The 18,048-nt window shown below is 37.7% G+C and overlaps 1 protein-coding gene across 1 annotated transcript in view; it reads right to left on the reverse strand.

Moving 5' to 3' along the window:
* LOC110451136 (cubilin-like) overlaps nucleotides 1-16,802 on the reverse strand; it is a 34,679-nt gene extending 17,877 nt beyond the window's left edge. The window contains exons 1-9 of the mRNA XM_021498996.1: nucleotides 16,631-16,802; nucleotides 14,754-14,988; nucleotides 11,392-11,516; nucleotides 8,359-8,526; nucleotides 7,082-7,181; nucleotides 5,499-5,608; nucleotides 5,043-5,271; nucleotides 554-678; nucleotides 114-275 (exon numbers count right to left, since the gene is read on the reverse strand). Of these exons, the coding sequence (XP_021354671.1) occupies nucleotides 114-275; nucleotides 554-678; nucleotides 5,043-5,271; nucleotides 5,499-5,608; nucleotides 7,082-7,181; nucleotides 8,359-8,526; nucleotides 11,392-11,516; nucleotides 14,754-14,988; nucleotides 16,631-16,787 (1,411 nt within the window). The 5' untranslated portion in view covers nucleotides 16,788-16,802. The remainder of the gene's footprint in view (nucleotides 1-113; nucleotides 276-553; nucleotides 679-5,042; nucleotides 5,272-5,498; nucleotides 5,609-7,081; nucleotides 7,182-8,358; nucleotides 8,527-11,391; nucleotides 11,517-14,753; nucleotides 14,989-16,630) is intronic.
* Between the last annotated feature and the right edge of the window lie 1,246 nt (nucleotides 16,803-18,048).

Genomic DNA, 18,048 nt, shown 5'->3' on the forward strand with positions numbered 1-18,048 from the left:
CATTGATGATTGGTTACTCAGAAACTATTAACTTTAAACTTTAACATCTTAAGTCGATTATCCAACATGACTTGCATACATGCAAACAAAGATCGTTTTTAACCTAAACTTACCGACTGGTCTCTGCGCCATGTATTTCACGATAAATCCGCTATTTGCGGAACTTGTCACTGAGAACTTTAGCACTGCTGACTTCCCTGGGGAAACTTCGAATTTAGGAGCGAAAGTCAAATCGGCTCCGTTTGCTGGATAAAGTCTAGTTCCCAAAACATTACCTGAGTAAGAAAAACAAACCGATAAAACAAAGCAATGTTATCATCAAACAACTTCATCATGATCAACCTTAATCGTCATATAATTTTCGAAGAGTTTGCTCCAGATACGTTAAATAACATATTTATATAGAATTCGTTTATCAACAAAAATTTAAAATATTGCTCAAAGAGGGTGGAAAGTAAAATGAATAAACACTTTTTAATCAGCAACTAGTTCCAAACACATGTATATGTTACATGCTATTTTAGCATCATTTTTAAAGTAAAGAGTTGTCTACCTTGGAATATCTCCAACGTATCCCCAGCTGTCAAATTTTTTATTTCAATGGCTAGCAGTAGATTGGCCACATTGTCAGACGATTCAATGAGCCAGTTACACACATAGGATCCGATAGGGATGGCGCTTAAACATCAAAACATCAGAGGGATTATAACAAATGACATAATGCTAATAACATAATAGAAATAATATAATTATGTAGATTAACGAAACGTTTCAATAGTAACTCCTGTACTCGTCCTCTGTCTTTACCATTTCTTTCCTTTCTTCTGACCATACTATTTCTATCCTCTTTCTCTGACCATAATATTTCTATCCTCTTTCTCTTACATGCACCATGCCGTTTTTTCCCTTCCTCTGACCATACCATTTCTCTCCCTTCCCCTGACCATACCATTTCTTCCCTTTCTCTGACCATACCATTTCTCTCCTTCCCCCTGACCATACCATTTCTTCCCTTCCTCTGACCATACCATTTCTCTCCCTTCACCTGACCATACCATTTCTTCCCTTTCTCTGACCATTCCATTTCTCTTCTTCCCTCTGACCATACCATTTCTTTCCTTCCTCTGACCATACCGTTTCTCTCCTTTCCCCTGACCATAGCATTTCTCTCCTTTCCCCAGACAATACCATTTCTCTCCTTTCCCCTGACCTTACCATTTCCTCCCTTTCTCTGACCATACCATTTCTCTTCTTCCCTCTGACCATACCATTTCTTTCCTTCCTCTGACCATACCGTTTCTCTCCTTTCCCCTGACCAAACCATTTCTCTCCTTTCCCCTGACCATACCATTTCTTCCCTCTGTCTGACCATACCATTTCTCTTCCTTCCCCTGACCATACCATTTCTCTCCTTTCCGCTGACCATACCATTTCTCTCCCTTCCCCTGACCATACCGTTTTTCTCCCTTCCCCTGACCATACCATTTCTCTCCTTTCCCCTGACCATACCATTTCTCTCCCTTCCCCTGACCATACCATTTCTTCCCTTCCTCTGACCATACCATTTCTCTCCCTTCACCTGACCATACCATTTCTTCCCTTTCTCTGACTATCCCATTTCTCTCCCTTCCCCTGACCATACCATTTCTTCCCTTCCTCTGACCATACCATTTCTCTCCCTTCACCTGACCATACCATTTCTTCCCTTTCTCTGACCATACCATTTCTCTCCCTTCCCCTGACCATACCGTTTCTCTCCTTTCCCCTGACCAAACCATTTCTCTCCTTTCCCCTGACCATACCATTTCTTCCCTCTCTCTGACCATACCATTTCTCTTCCTTCCCCTGACCATACCATTTCTCTCCTTTCCCCTGACCATACCATTTCTTCCCTTTCTCTGACCATACCATTTCTCTCCTTCCCCCTGACCATACCATTTCTTCCCTTCCTCTGACCATACCGTTTCTCTGCTTTCCCCTGACCATACCATTTCTCTCCCTTCCCCTGACCATACCGTTTCTCTCCTTTCCTCTGACCATACCGTTTATCTCCTTTCCCCTGACCATACCGTTTCTCTCCTTTCCCCTGACCATACCGTTTCTCTCCTTTCCCCTGACCATACCATTTCTCTCCTTTCCCCTGACCATACCATTTCTCTCCTTTCCCCTGACCATACCATTTCTCTCCTTTCCCCTGACCATACCATTTCTCTCCTTTCCCCTGACCATACCATTTCTCTCCTTTCCCCTGACCATACCATTTCTCTCCTTTCCCCTGACCATACCATTTCTCTCCTTTCCCCTGACCATACCATTTCTCTCCTTTCCCCTGACCATACCATTTCTCTCCTTTCCCCTGACCATACCATTTCTCTCCCTTCCCCTGACCATACCATTTCTCTCCTTTCCCCTGACCATACCATTTCTCTCCTTTCCCCTGACCATACCATTTCTCTCCTTTCCCCTGACCATACCATTTCTCTCCCTTCCCCTGACCATACCATTTCTCTCCCTTCCCCTGACCATACCGTTTCTCTCCCTTCCCCTGACCATACCGTTTCTCTCCTTTCCCCTGACCATACCGTTTCTCTCCTTTCCCCTGACCATACCGTTTCTCTCCTTTCCCCTGACCATACCATTTCTCTCCTTTCCCCTGACCATACCATTTCTCTCCCTTCCCCTGACCATACCATTTCTCTCCTTTCCCCTGACCATACCGTTTCTCTCCCTTCCCCTGACCATACCGTTTCTCTCCTTTCCCCTGACCATACCGTTTCTCTCCTTTCCCCTGACCATACCGTTTCTCTCCTTTCCCCTGACCATACCATTTCTCTCCTTTCCCCTGACCATACCATTTCTCTCCCTTCCCCTGACCATACCATTTCTCTCCTTTCCCCTGACCATACCATTTCTCTCCTTTCCCCTGACCATACCATTTCTCTCCTTTCCCCTGACCATACCATTTCTCTCCTTTCCCCTGACCATACCATTTCTCTCCTTTCCCCTGACCATACCATTTCTCTCCTTTCCCCTGACCATACCATTTCTCTCCTTTCCCCTGACCATACCATTTCTCTCCTTTCCCCTGACCATACCATTTCTCTCCTTTCCCCTGACCATACCATTTCTCTCCTTTCCCCTGACCATACCATTTCTCTCCTTTCCCCTGACCATACCATTTCTCTCCTTTCCCCTGACCATACCATTTCTCTCCTTTCCCCTGACCATACCATTTCTCTCCTTTCCCCTGACCATACCATTTCTCTCCCTTCCCCTGACCATACCATTTCTCTCCCTTCCCCTGACCATACCGTTTCTCTCCCTTCCCCTGACCATACCGTTTCTCTCCTTTCCCCTGACCATACCGTTTCTCTCCTTTCCCCTGACCATACCGTTTCTCTCCTTTCCCCTGACCATACCATTTCTCTCCTTTCCCCTGACCATACCGTTTCTCTCCTTTCCCCTGACCATACCGTTTCTCTCCTTTCCCCTGACCATACCATTTCTCTCCTTTCCCCTGACCATACCATTTCTCTCCTTTCCCCTGACCATACCATTTCTCTCCCTTCCCCTGACCATACCGTTTCTCTCCCTTCCCCTGACCATACCGTTTCTCTCCTTTCCCCTGACCATACCGTTTCTCTCCTTTCCCCTGACCATACCGTTTCTCTCCTTTCCCCTGACCATACCGTTTCTCTCCTTTCCCCTGACCATACCATTTCTCTCCTTTCCCCTGACCATACCATTTCTCTCCTTTCCCCTGACCATACCATTTCTCTCCTTTCCCCTGACCATACCATTTCTCTCCCTTCCCCTGACCATACCATTTCTCTCCTTTCCCCTGACCATACCATTTCTCTCCCTTCCCCTGACCATACCATTTCTCTCCTTTCCCCTGACCATACCATTTCTCTCCTTTCCCCTGACCATACCGTTTCTCTCCTTTCCCCTGACCATACCGTTTCTCTCCCTTCCCCTGACCATACCATTTCTCTCCCTTCCCCTGACCATACCATTTCTCTCCTTTCCCCTGACCATACCATTTCTGTCCCTTTCCCTGACCATACCATTTCTCTCCTTTACCCTGACCATACCATTTCTCTCCCTTCCCCTGACCATACCATTTCTCTCCTTTCCCCTGACCATACCATTTGTTTCCTCTTCCTCTGACGATCTGACGATACTATTTCACTCCTCTTTTTCTGATCATAATTTTTTTTCTCCTCTTACTCTGACGATACTATTTCTCACCTCTTCCTCTGACCATACCATTTCTTACCTCATCCCCAGACCATACCATCTCTCCCCTCTTCATTTGATTATACCATTTCTCTCCTTTTTATTCTGACTATACCATTTCTCTTCTTTCTCCGTTTTTACAATTTCGCTCCTCCTCCTATAACCATATCATCTCTCTCCACTTCAACCAATCGTGGTTTACTCTTTTCTCCCATACTTATCGAAGCCCTCTCACTCCCCTTACACTCAGTGAAACCACATCTCCTGTAATCTGATCATGTCATCCTCATTCGTAGCTGTGATAGCACCTCATCCTCCACACATATACACACAGATCATTACCTTTCACTCTGATTGAAACCATCCCAACCTCTAGCACAGATTGGGATTAACCGATACTCTAACTCGCAATAATCCCACTCTCCCACACTGGTCTGTGCCATCTACTCATCACCCCTGAATCAAGCTCACTGTCATCATCTCACTCAATTTTTTGACATTTTTCTACTAAATCAATAACAAGAACTCATTTATCACATACTAAGGCATTCTTAATGTACACCCCTTTCCGTTTTTATGAGACAACAGACAAGGTATTTTTTGTTTTACAAGCCAGTTCTGCTTCCTCATTTAACTATCGTTTGAATCAAATAAATCTCTTTAACAAGTTATCTTTTGAAATTTGAACTTTATTTTTGAAATTATATTTGTTTATATTGTTAGGGATTTATTATGCTATTTAATTGTGATTCTCTCTTGCTTTCTCTGTTATACAGTTGCAAAATCATATCATAAGCACCTACCTTGGATAGTTTTCGGGATAAAGTGGGGAAGTGAATTCTTTAATATTTTCATTTCCAGCAAGCCGGACCTCGCTTCCGTTGCAGGGTGGACCTAGTATATAACTTAACACAAAACCATGCTCTTGTACATTAGCGTTTGAAAGAAAATCCAAAACAAAACTACCACTTGTAAAATTCTCCGGGGATGTTATGAGCTCGTCGCTACATTTTGTTGTTATCCCATCAGCATCTATAAATAAAATGTCAAGCGATAAAGACTTTGCCATGAGGAGGGTAAAAGAGAGGGAATCACAATGTCTAAATAAACATATACAATGAAACCTGTTCAATATATCCTATCGTTATCAATATATAATGCTGCATTTAACGTTATTTAATGGAATATCAAAAATAATTCGTCCGACACTAAAGGTATATGTTGATAAGTTGGAATAGATATGCAGGTGCTATTCTCACCTGTTATGACCAGTTTGTCATTGGTGCACTCGATATGGTAGAGATGGAGCTTTAAGAACACACCCCTGCCGGAGAAGCCGTCGATGAGATTCCATTTGCATGTTAAGTCTCTGGAACACGATGAACCTCGTGACATTTTATTTGCATTCAATTTCCAAATTAGAACATAAACAATATTAAGTTTTTTCTCATCTAATCATAAAAACATCACCCTTTTATATTTGAAAAATAATACTGGGACTGGTGTGAGGTTGTCAATGCGTTTGATGTTATTTTGCCATACAGTGTATAAGATCGTTCATCACCCCTGCAGGTCGGGGATCGAGAACAGTATACACCTGCTGCTACCCTTGGAATGTAGCGTAACAGGCGAATTGGGGATTTACTTTTGTGCCCTCTACTTAGGAACACGAAAGCAACCAAAATAAATCTGCTGCACCAATTGCAATATTTGGGATCTTTATATTTCTCTCTAATTTTAACTACCTTTTATTTCCTAGCGCCTTGCTTTGATACACCTCACTTTTGGCTTTAATGCTGAACGTTTGCCAGAGTAAAGAAGGCCATGGGTTGTGTCCCAAGGCCGGGAAAGGCCGTAGTCCTTAAAATGGTAGTTGTTATTCCCTGCATAACGTTCAGCATTTAGGGTAATGGCAACAATTGGTTCACCCGTTATGAGTACAATATGACCTCGCGGAGTTTTGTGTTGGGTGCCTTCGGCATGGTATTTCAGGGAAATAGCACTATGAAGTCGGCATCAGAATCGCGCTTTCACATGGAGGCAATTACACCAGTATAGCCTACTTCCAGTATACATACACACATGCACGCATACACAACATACATGGAGGCACGTCCCTAAATGACCTAAGCTGTTAATAGGACAAAAATGAAACCTCAAACCAATCCTTTATCATGATAGATGCCAAATTGCTTATGAATAATGTTTTCTTTTCTGTTACCACCTCGGTATTTATAAACCCGACTACTTCATGTAATTTGATTCTGTAAAACCTTGCGTATTTTACGGCATCTATCAGTCACTATCTTGTTTCTCAAATTGTGACGACATAGGCTATTTAATTTAACTGCGAAACTGCAACGCTGTTTACCAAAATTTCTCACACACATACCAGTGACGTCACAATCCGAAAAAAGCCTTATGATTGATGATGTCAAAATACCTTGATATGTACGCGTTGGATTTTTTCAACAAACGTAACAATGTAGTTTCTTCAATCAAAGTGACACGTTAATAAGTCATATTGCCAAACAAATTGACGTCGCTGTTGTACCGAATCATGGAAATTGTGTAATATAATTGTGTGTAATTTTAACATATATGCATGTAGGTTAATTATGAATTTATTCTCAACAATAAATGCATCACTCCCTACAGTAATTGATCAATTTGATTTTTCATTTACTCCTTATAATAATTATTTCTCCCATAACCAGTATAGGTTTTCTCACTTCTGATTCATTGGATAAACCTGCTAGGAGTTGGTAAACATTTTTATTTACCCACTAGTGGGTAACACCCTGGACGTGATTTCATTGGTCATTTTTTTTACAGTACTTACCCATCATACAGTTTCGGAAAGTTGGTGCTTGTAATGAACTGTAAGTGATCTGTTGCGTTTAATGTGAAGTCAGAGGCACCAGAACATGACTGACTGTTATCTACAAAGGTATTGAAACACAATAAAACATCTGCTTGCTGCATTTATAAATATAATACAATTAGTGCTTTGTGCTGTATTTATAGATATAATACAATAAGTGCTTTGTAAAGTACAGTTAGACTTGTCATACTGTAAAGATAAATATTGTGTTCTCATCGGTTAAATTGTCGGGGTATATGAAGCTGCGTTTGTTCATAAAGCATAAAAGCGCAACATTTGCCAATAAAGGGGACGTAATTCCCATAAAAAATCCGTACCAAGCGAAGCATTCGAAAATGGTTCTAGCAAAGCAGTAATGCACAATTTCGTAAATTTTAAGGAAGAAGGAGGGAGCACCAAGATAGGAATCAGCGCATTAATGGAGAAGCTATCAAAATGGTATCGTTTTAATGCAACATAATAGATGCGGAAATATTTTGGGTTGACAAAGACGGAGTTACATATTATAGACGGCCCAGTACCTAAGACAGCGCTAATTATAGCACACCTTACGTAAAGATTGGATAAACCTTTGGCAACCTCTATGACAAAATAATTCAAATCCGACCGAAGAACAACCCTATTCTGACAAGATTAAAGGAGGAGATTTTAACCTTCTAATTATAGTCTGGGCATCAGATATATATAGTTTCCAGTTCGGTGTGTAATGCAGACACCGAACTTTATGATGAAGATCAAACAAGACCAAAACAAAAAGTTTACTAATGTTTTGAAGGTTCATAAAACGTTTATCGAAAGCCAGTTTCAAAAAGACACTTTGGATGGTATACCTGTATTCAAGGTTGATTAGGAAACTATGGTGAGATGATTACGAACTGTGAGCTTGCATGTTTAACACATATATTACGTTATTTATTAGAACAATTAATTATGCAACAAAACATTTATAAATTGAACACACTTTTTGTCATCCAAAACTAGTAGTTTTACTATAGCAGTGAAGGTCAAATTGACAGTTAAGAGGCTCCAGACAACACTAACTACAGTTTGACAGAACGGAATACACATTCCACATAGTTACAAGTACATGTTACAGAACAGATAACATTTAAAGACAAGTTTAAACTAATAATACATACCGATTACCGACACAGTATACCTTAAACCTGAAACTTGTAGTATGTGCTTTGAAGTGCTGCAAACATTAATCTCGACATTCAGGAAGTATAACGTACCGCTGGCAGGAACTGAGAGATAGTTTATCCGAAATCCTTGGCCTCCTACTGATTCCACAATAAACTCAATGAACGTGGAGTTTCCTGTGGCTACCTGCGTCCGCTCCGCTCCAGTAACCTGTGTCGCATTCATTGTTGGATAAAGCTTCGTTCCAGTATTATCGCATCCTGAAATTATCAGAGTTTCGGGGCATTTTAGACAGCTACAGTCATGCTTTCTTATTGCAGTACTAATGGATCTCTAATTTTGACTGCAGTAAAACGAATATCTTTTTTATTTTAAATCATCAGAAAAAGTTGAGTTCGCATACAGTTTCCGAAATACAGATACTTAGCATACTTCGTTTTTCCCTGATGTGTCTCCAAATAGCCTAACTAGTGCCTTTTGATCCATTCAATATTATTAATAGATCGATATTCACCAAAAATCCTTATACATATGAAAGTTAGAACTATATGACGACAATGTAGCACACACACTTATAGAGATTAGTAAAATCTTTAAGCGAAATTGATAAACGGATTCGAAACCAACTGCAAACCCCTTATTTACCTGACTTTATCACTTACATGCTCAACTTAAATAACGTCTCAACAAACTAATACATCAGGCTCTGTTTGGTGTTACTCTGGCATATGCAAAGACAAATTTCATTTTCAATTCAGTGATCTTTTCGTAATTTTTAGTCAGAAAAGAAATAAACAGATGTGAGAAGTCAACTTTAATATCTCATCAATAAAACAATGTCGGTATTTTGTATTTTATTGATTATAACAGTGTAGTCGTATGAATAGACAGTAGATTGAAAATAAATTAATCTATTTTGGGTATATTGTCTATGGTAAACGTAGGTGTACTTGTTTTCACGAATAATACTGCGACAACTTGGAGATTGTAAGGAAAACATCAAAAGCATTGGTCAATGTTCACTTAATGTGTATTCCCATAGTAACAATGCATTTTAACAAAGATAACTTATTGTATGTACGTTCTATGTGTATGTGGCAGTGTTTTTATTTTATTTATTTATTTATTTATTTCCAATTCAACAGACCCAAGGGTCCACTTACAGAATGGATAACAACATTACAACACAAGTATAAAATATCACAGTCAGTTAGGCATGTAACACAGACTAAAAGATACTCATATGTAAAACAAAAGAAATTAGTGATAGCAAATCTTCTTTAACCGTACTGTTTACTCGAAGAGAGAAGAACGAAACATATCACAGTCTGGTGCAAAATCAAGATAGTTAAAATTACATTGAATCCTGTTTAAAATACTATACTTTCTAACGTTTATTCTACTTCTCTGTCAGTAAAACTGGTTGAAACGAATTGATCGTAGATTACGACCAGGTACTAAAAAACACATTTGCTTGACTAAATATGGACAATCAAAAGCACTATTAACACATTTGTAAAGAAACACAACGTCTAAAAATGCCCGCCTATGTTCGAGGCTAGGAAGATTAAAATGCCTACAAGTGTCAGCGTAAGACATGGAATTGTAGTCGACGTGTGCCTTAAAACATAAAAATTTCAAAAATTTACGCTGGCGAACTTCGACCTGGTGAATTAAATATGTTTGGTAAGGAGACCAGATATGACAACAGTATTCTAACTAGCTCCTAACAAGAGACCTTAAAACAGGTATTTGTGTAAAACTTTTACATGTATGTTTTATAAAACCGAGCATTCGCATTGATTTGGAAACAGTACGTCTAATGTGGGTATCAAAACTCATCGAAGATGTCAGCCAAACACCAAGATCTTTCACACACATTTCATTCTTCATGTTCTCATCATTTATAGTGTAACTGAAATTCATACATTTCTTCTTGTTTGTAAAAATGACCTGGCAGCACTTCTTCACATTCACTTTCATTTTCCACACAGTGCACCAATCTTACACACTAACAAAATTGCTGTCGTCGGCAGACATAAGAGTTGATAAAAACAAGGAAAAGTTTAGGTCCAAGTATCGAACCTTGAGGCACACCGAAAGTTACATCACACCAACCGGATGTTGCCCCATTGACAGTTAGACGCTGGAATCTGTCTTTCAAATAAGTAGTAAACCAATCTAAAATGCTACCTCCTACAACATACAATTTTAACTTATGCAAAAATAATCTGTGGTTTACTTTGTCAAATGCCTTTGAAAAATCAGTGTATACAGCATGAAATTCTACTTTTTTATCAAAGGCTTTGGAAATCTGATCGGTGAAACATGAAAGGTTTGAAACAGTAGACCTTTTTGGCATAAAACCATGTTGCTCATCGCAGATAAGTGTATTTGTAAAATAAGAAAAAATAATGTACGTCAACCAGTTTTTCGAAAACTTTAGATATAATTGGTAGTAAAGATACTGGTCTGTAATTAGAGACTTCATTACGTTTACTAGATTTAGAAATGGAAATAACATTAGCCCTTTTAAAAATACTTGGAAAGATACTATCGTTCAATGAACGGTTGAAAATGTTACACAGTGGTACCATAACTCATCAGCACACTCTTTAAAAACTACGCCAGATATGTTGTCGTAACCACAATTTATTAATTCTTTTTCAATTGTGTATAAAAATATTATCTCGTAACATTGTTTATACTTTTATTTATCAATTTATCTCGGTATATTTATTCCAGCCACCCATGAAAGAATTTACTATAGGATAGCCTGTCCGTTCATCCATTGTACTGCACATATTTGTCAAAGGAAAATTAACCCTTAACATCCCACCAAAATTATCCTGTATTCCTTAAATTAAATTTGTAGTGATAAAATATGTAAGTGGAGATAAATACGGCATAATCGTTTCTCGGTTAATTTCAGTAATATATCGCATGTTTTGATAATAAAAATTCCTGACATTCATCAAGGAATAATTAGTATTTCATTTATTTATTTAAATATGTTTTTAGATTTTGTGTGGACAACACGATACTTAATCGAAAAGGATATTCTTTAAAATGATGTAAATATAATGTAGTTTTAACGTTCAATTCCTGTAATTACACATTCTCACCATCGTATATGTTAAGTTGGGTGCCAATACTTAGTCCATCCATGTGTAAATCGAGCAGAATCCCAGCAGAACCATCCCTAGCCTCAATGTGCCATTCACATTTGTAGTTCCCAGACTGTCGGTTCCTACAAAGTTGTACAAATATATTTAAATGATTCTTAAGCAAATGCTTACAGGGAAATTAACATATAAAAGAAAAAGAATATAAAAACTAACTTTAAAAACGCAACATTCACCATTCACACGGCTAGACACGTTTATTTCAAAAGGATATCGAGATATTAAAATTGCACACCATCATACTTCAATATAGTCATGACGTTTGAATATACATAGGATCAGTGGGCAAAGTAAGTCTCTACTAAAAAGTATACTTGCGCGTGCATGTATTTCTCCAACAAACCTATGCGAGTGCAACACTGTTCCAACAATCCCAATTGTAATGGAATTAACTATGTCGAGTGAGGTTATACGCGCATATATGCATATCGTATCGTTTCAACGTGCACGATATGTAAACTGTCACCTTCATCAGACACAATGTCTGATGAAGGTGACAGTGTTGTCGACACAGACGAGCATTACTTTATCATGTGGTAGAATTATCGACGCATTTTTGGATGCATAATCAAGGACTTGACGCGGTCATAATAGTCTGATCATTCTGTAATTTACCCTCAAGAAAATTGCAAAATAATATTTTATGACTGTTTCCATTTAATTGATTGTATTTGTGTTTGTATTAAAAAGTCTACCAAAATCAACCTTCGGGGAAATGGTTAATTCCCGCATCAAAAAAGATTAAAAAAAATCAACGAGGAGAATATGGCACCTATGGGCCGCCGTACATCAAGAAGAGCTCGCAAAGGGAGATAATTCTAGTGATCCTGCTAGTGCCTTGGAAAATATTCAGAAACAAAACAACGATAACGGAGCCGTATTATTTCATGGTAAGTTGACAATGCACATTTATTTTAAAATGTAATTTATAATGATGAAAATAATAGCAGTTGACTTCCAATATACGTTTAGCATGCCCATCAACCATACATTGTGTAGCGGCGTCTGCTATGTAAATAGGCCGCACCAGCAGAGAACATGTTTGTTAAACACGACCGATAACCATATTTCTGTCTTTTTTAAATTCATCCAACATTGTTACAATTATTAGAAACATAATCATGTGAAAAATTATATCGAAAAGTGGAAAATTAGTAAAAACCTTGGACCCTCCTTGATAAAATAAAAAAATGTATGGAAGCCCATGAGTGCAATTCAATAAATTCATTACGCTTTACAGACAATTATGACAATATTAATATCGAAACAAGTTACCTATTTCTTAAACACTCGATATTGACATTTCTCGTCTTGAATGCATTAGTTTTACTGTTTAAAGTCACAGAATTAACTCTTTTAACCGGCTTGTAACTTTTTTTTGTCTGGGAAATTGGTGAAAAACGGAACCAGGAAAATTCAGCAAATGCAGATGTAATTACTTGAAATATACAGGAATTTAAACAACTTAACTTTCTTTTGGCACGATGATGTAAGACATTTTTCTTCTTACGGCTATACCATTAGATATGGAGGAGTGTGTCCTGTGTCATCAATCTCTCCAGAACGGAAGGGATACTGTGACCTTACGCCAAAAAGGTAGTATAGGTATCAACGAAGCCAGCAAGGTACTTGGCGACTCCATACTTACTGTCCCAGGTCAAAAAGTACAATAAGATTGTCGCAAGTCATATGTTAATCCAAAGTCTATGCACCTAAACCAAAAGAAATCTCAGGATAAAGATACGGATTCCTTATTAGCATCAAAAAGCAGTCTGCGTTCGAGTTCCCTTTTTCATTTTCAACAACACCGTCTTTTCTGTGGTCAATCTGCACGATTGTCTGGAAACAAAATAGGCCCTGACGTATTTCCAGTTCGAACTTCAGATTATGATTGCACATTTTGGATATTTGCACAGACCGCAATGATGATTGGGCTGCTGAGGTGAAGGGAAGGATAGAATATGCAGCTGATCTTTATGCTGCTGATGCATTGTATCATCAAAGTTGTAGTGTTAACTTCCGAACGTTCAGACAGGTATCCCAATAATTTTCCACACAAACAAAGAAGCAGATGACACCAGTTGGTAGACCATCAGCAAAAAGAGAAAGTTTTATATATGCAACAGACTATTTGGTACAGCATGACAATGAACAAATTACCATCATCGATCTGGTAAAGAAAATGGCAGAACATTGTGGTGAAGAAAATGCATATAGTGTGTCACATATGAAGGTTAAATTATAAGAACATTTTGGACCTCGGATTGTGATATCTGAAATTAATGGAAAATCAAACGTTGTGACTCTCCAATACACTGCTAGGTCTATTTTCCAGGATTATTATGAGAATCAGACAAAGAGTAACACTGAATCGGAGACAAAATTCATCATGACAGCAGCCAAACCTCTTAAAAAAAAATTGTCTTCTTTGGACAAAAATATCGCCTCGATTCCAGAATCTCTTCAACTTCTGCTTAGGACATTGTTTTCAAAAGACTCTGAACTACTTGGAAGGAAAACGAGCGGATGGCAACCGCCTATCGTTCATTCATACCTCGAGGGTAGCGGGTTTGTAGATTGGTGATCCAAAACCGCTCTCTCGTACGTTGTCTCGTTTCATCCCATGTAGGGCAATGATCTATGGCAACCACCTGCATGTCTTTCCATTTGTGGCTAGGCATATTAAAATGCATTGCCACAGGGAAGTCTGGTTTGTTCTGCTTGATGGAGCAGCGGTGGTTGTTGATTCTGATATTGAGCTGGGTGCAGGTCTCGCCCACGTACTGTAAATTGCATTTGTTTTTGGGGTCTGACTTTGTATACAAGCAGACTTGCCCTGTCCAGTACCCTCACTTTGTCTATTTCCCGATCTATCAAAGTAGATTTGTATCATCTGCTAAGAAGGTGGGACATTAACTCTGAACATCTACGTTCGAAGATGATGTCATCCGAAATAATACGCCTGATGCGCAGAGCTTGGGAGTAGGGTATGCTTCTCGTGGTGTGCGAGGGGTGACAACTGGATGGGTGGAGATACTGGTGTGTGTCAGTAGGTTTACAGTGGAGGTCCGTACTAATCTTACCATCAATCAGAGTATATATATACAAAAGAAGACTTTTCGTTGCACTGTCGATATACCATTTTTGCGTATATTTCTGTTTAAGTAATACTTACAAATTGAATATTTTTTTGTTTGAGTATAATTCACATATTGGATCATGCTGTCGTTATTATGTATGAGGTCTGTATACCGTTTCCAGGCTGTATACAGTATAATAAGTGTCATTCAGTCTCAACTTACCATGTGTAATGGTTGGGATAACCTTCCGAGGAGATACTTTGCACATTAACGTCGGCTTCAAGCATCGTTGAAGTATTTGTATGACATGGTTTTTCTAGAACAATGCTAAATACAAATCCACGACGAAGTGTATCATCAGGAGAAGTGAAGCTAACGTTGAAATTGGTATCTCTAAAGGTCATGAGTGGATGGGAAAAGTCTTCTCCACAAATTTTTGTGGCTTTAGTTGTTGAACCTAGAAAAAATATATAAAACAGACTGTTTACAAGTTACACTTTTGATGTTGCTCTCAAAGTTAGTAGGATATAAACAGGTTAAACAAAGACATTTGCCTGATTGACTTAATACTAAAGTATTGTCATCATCACGTGAATGCCAGTCACTGCCATCACTCAGTCGAGTAATTTAAATATAACAGACGATATAACCCATGTACATCTCTTCAAAATCTACATTGAACCTGTCTCTAGTTTTGTCTCCACGGGAGGGGGATATATGGGTCTTTGCTATGGTTATGACATTTCCTTAACGTAGATATAATTAATATTTTTTATTTCAATCATAGCATATTGATTTTCTATCACTATGTAACGAGTCTTGTCATTTATACAACCCGTTCGTTGAATGATATTTTTGTATTTTTTTCTTTTATCATTTCTACTACTGTAAATCAGCCAGGTAATAGGTTGAACTCGTGTTTTGTATCTACTTTTCTATGTATTACTTTCCACACATTTTCCCCAAACTCTACTAACTATATATATTCCCTTGATTTACTCTGCAGCCAAAGTTTTGACTTCAAATTCGATCAGCAGCTATTCTCGTCCGTTAGAACATTTCAGAATTTGTTTTTTCTGAACTGATTGACTGTTTATAATTCAAAAGAGTATATCATTGCTATTCTTGCATTTCTTTTATAATGGAGACCTTAATAAAGGTCCATAGGAGACCTAATTAATTTGTCGTTACATCCGCTATGGAATCTATGTGTAAAACATCCGTCTTATATTTAGAAACTAGCAGAAATGATAATGTTTAGTATTTTCGTATGTAAATGATATAGTTACATGTCAATTGTGTGGGCAGCAAGAAAGCAATATCATTGCTCATTTGTTTTATAAAGTGTAGCAAATTATACGAGACGAGATATTCTATATTTGACAAAGTGTTAAATATAATAGGTACAACGAACTATATGACGTTTTCTGAACTGGAAGACACTGCATGGAAAATATAATACTAGGCTATCGGAGTCGTATCGAAATAGAGGAGGATGCATGGGATCACTTTGTGCTTAAAAACAAAAGATTAGTTGAAAGACTATGTGATTTAACTGTTTGGCCGAATGTCTGAAGTAATAATTACAACATATCTGACAACGTAACTACTATTAACGATAACTCTTAAAGTGAGATATCTCTAAATGTTTGAATGTATGCATATATGTTTTTATTTTTGATCTCGTCATTTGGAATGTTATAGAACCTTTTTATACTGAACAGATGACCTGTTAATAACTCAAAAGATTATATCATTGTTAAGACGTTGTAATGTTTGCCCCATCCTGAAGACAATCGTTACAATCTGACCAGGAATCGACTGTGTCTCCTAAGAGACAGCGTCCCGATCAAATTAACGAGGAACAATTTTTTATTTTGATATTTTACTGATGCTTGCTTTCAATTCGAAATACAAAAATGTATATGTTTTTCCAAGTTGACAAGAAAGCGTATTGAAGTTAAAGTACAATTAAGCAAACCTAATATCATATATTGAAGCTACAGTCAAACCCTCCATTGCATTCATGCTTTCTATTGTTTGGAAACAAAACCGAAAATGTGGCATTGAGATTTACCACAAATGAGTAACAGTATTACCTTCAATACGTAAGTAGTCTTCGCAGCCACCATCTTCCTCTATATCGTAGAACTCAACAGTCAAAACAACGGTTTTTCCGGAGTTTCCAGCAGAGATCTGCCACAGACATTGATCGTTTCTGCCGAAAAAAAGGTGATACTTGGTTTTTTTAAACATTCGCACGACATCAAATTATGTTAGGTCATCTAGAAACTGTACGCAATATTATAGCGTGTTATATATCAAATTCAATAGTTGAAAATATTTACATTTTTTAAACGTACAAAACCATGAAACAAAGTGAGCAGACACAAAAATGGTGAGAACATAGGCAACATACCCCCATACTATATATGCAAATAAACAAATAACCTTCGTATGCATAGATACTCATGGTACAGATTAAAACATATATCCTTGTATATAAACCATACTTTGTATTCGTGTAAATCAACAGCAAACGTCATAAAATCTGTAATTTACACGGATGTAAACATAAAGCGACAGTAATACATCACCTGAACTAGTGGATGAAACCTATCACTTATATTTTATATAGATGTATATATATACATGTATACATGCCAGCCATACTAGTGGATGTAATCTAAAGTGACTTACAAATGTCACTTTTATTTTATTTAGATATAGATATAATTATAAAGACGTTCAAACCAGCCTCACAATTGGATGTAATATATAGTGACTTACATATGTCACTTATATTTTATATATGTATATATATAGAAACATACACACCAGCCAAACTAGTGGATGTAACCTATACACTTACATATGTCCACTACACTTTATATAGATATAAAGAGAGACGTACGCACCAGCCAAACTAGTGGATGTAATCTATACACTTATATATGTCACCTATACTGTATATAAACATAGATATAAAGAGAGGCGTTCAATCCAGCTACCTAGTTGATTTATTCTATAGTGACTTAAATATGTCACTAATACTTGATCAATTCAAATCGTCTGAAGAACCCTAAGATGGGCGAACGTGCTAGCGAATTGTTATCTTCGTGTTTTGTTCTATGTAGATATAGATATAAGGAGACGTATATACCAGCTACACTACTGAATTTAATATAAAGTGACTTATATATGTGACTTATATTTTATATAGATATAGATATACAGAGACGTACATACCAGTTACACTAGTGGATGTAATCTATAGTGACTTACATATGTCACATAAACTTTATATATATAGAGAGAGAAACGTGCATACCAGTTAAAGTAATGGATTGAATATATAGTGGCGTTTATGTGTCACATAAACTTTATATAGATATAGAGACGTCCATACCAGTTACAGTAATGGATTGAAGAAACTGTATTTATATAGAGAAACGCACATACCAGTTACTCCAGTGGATGTAATCTATCGTGACGTATATATGTCACTTATACTTTA

This window comes from Mizuhopecten yessoensis, unplaced genomic scaffold (genome assembly GCF_002113885.1).
Source record: "Mizuhopecten yessoensis strain PY_sf001 unplaced genomic scaffold, ASM211388v2 scaffold5809, whole genome shotgun sequence".
NCBI lineage: Eukaryota > Metazoa > Mollusca > Bivalvia > Pectinida > Pectinidae > Mizuhopecten > Mizuhopecten yessoensis.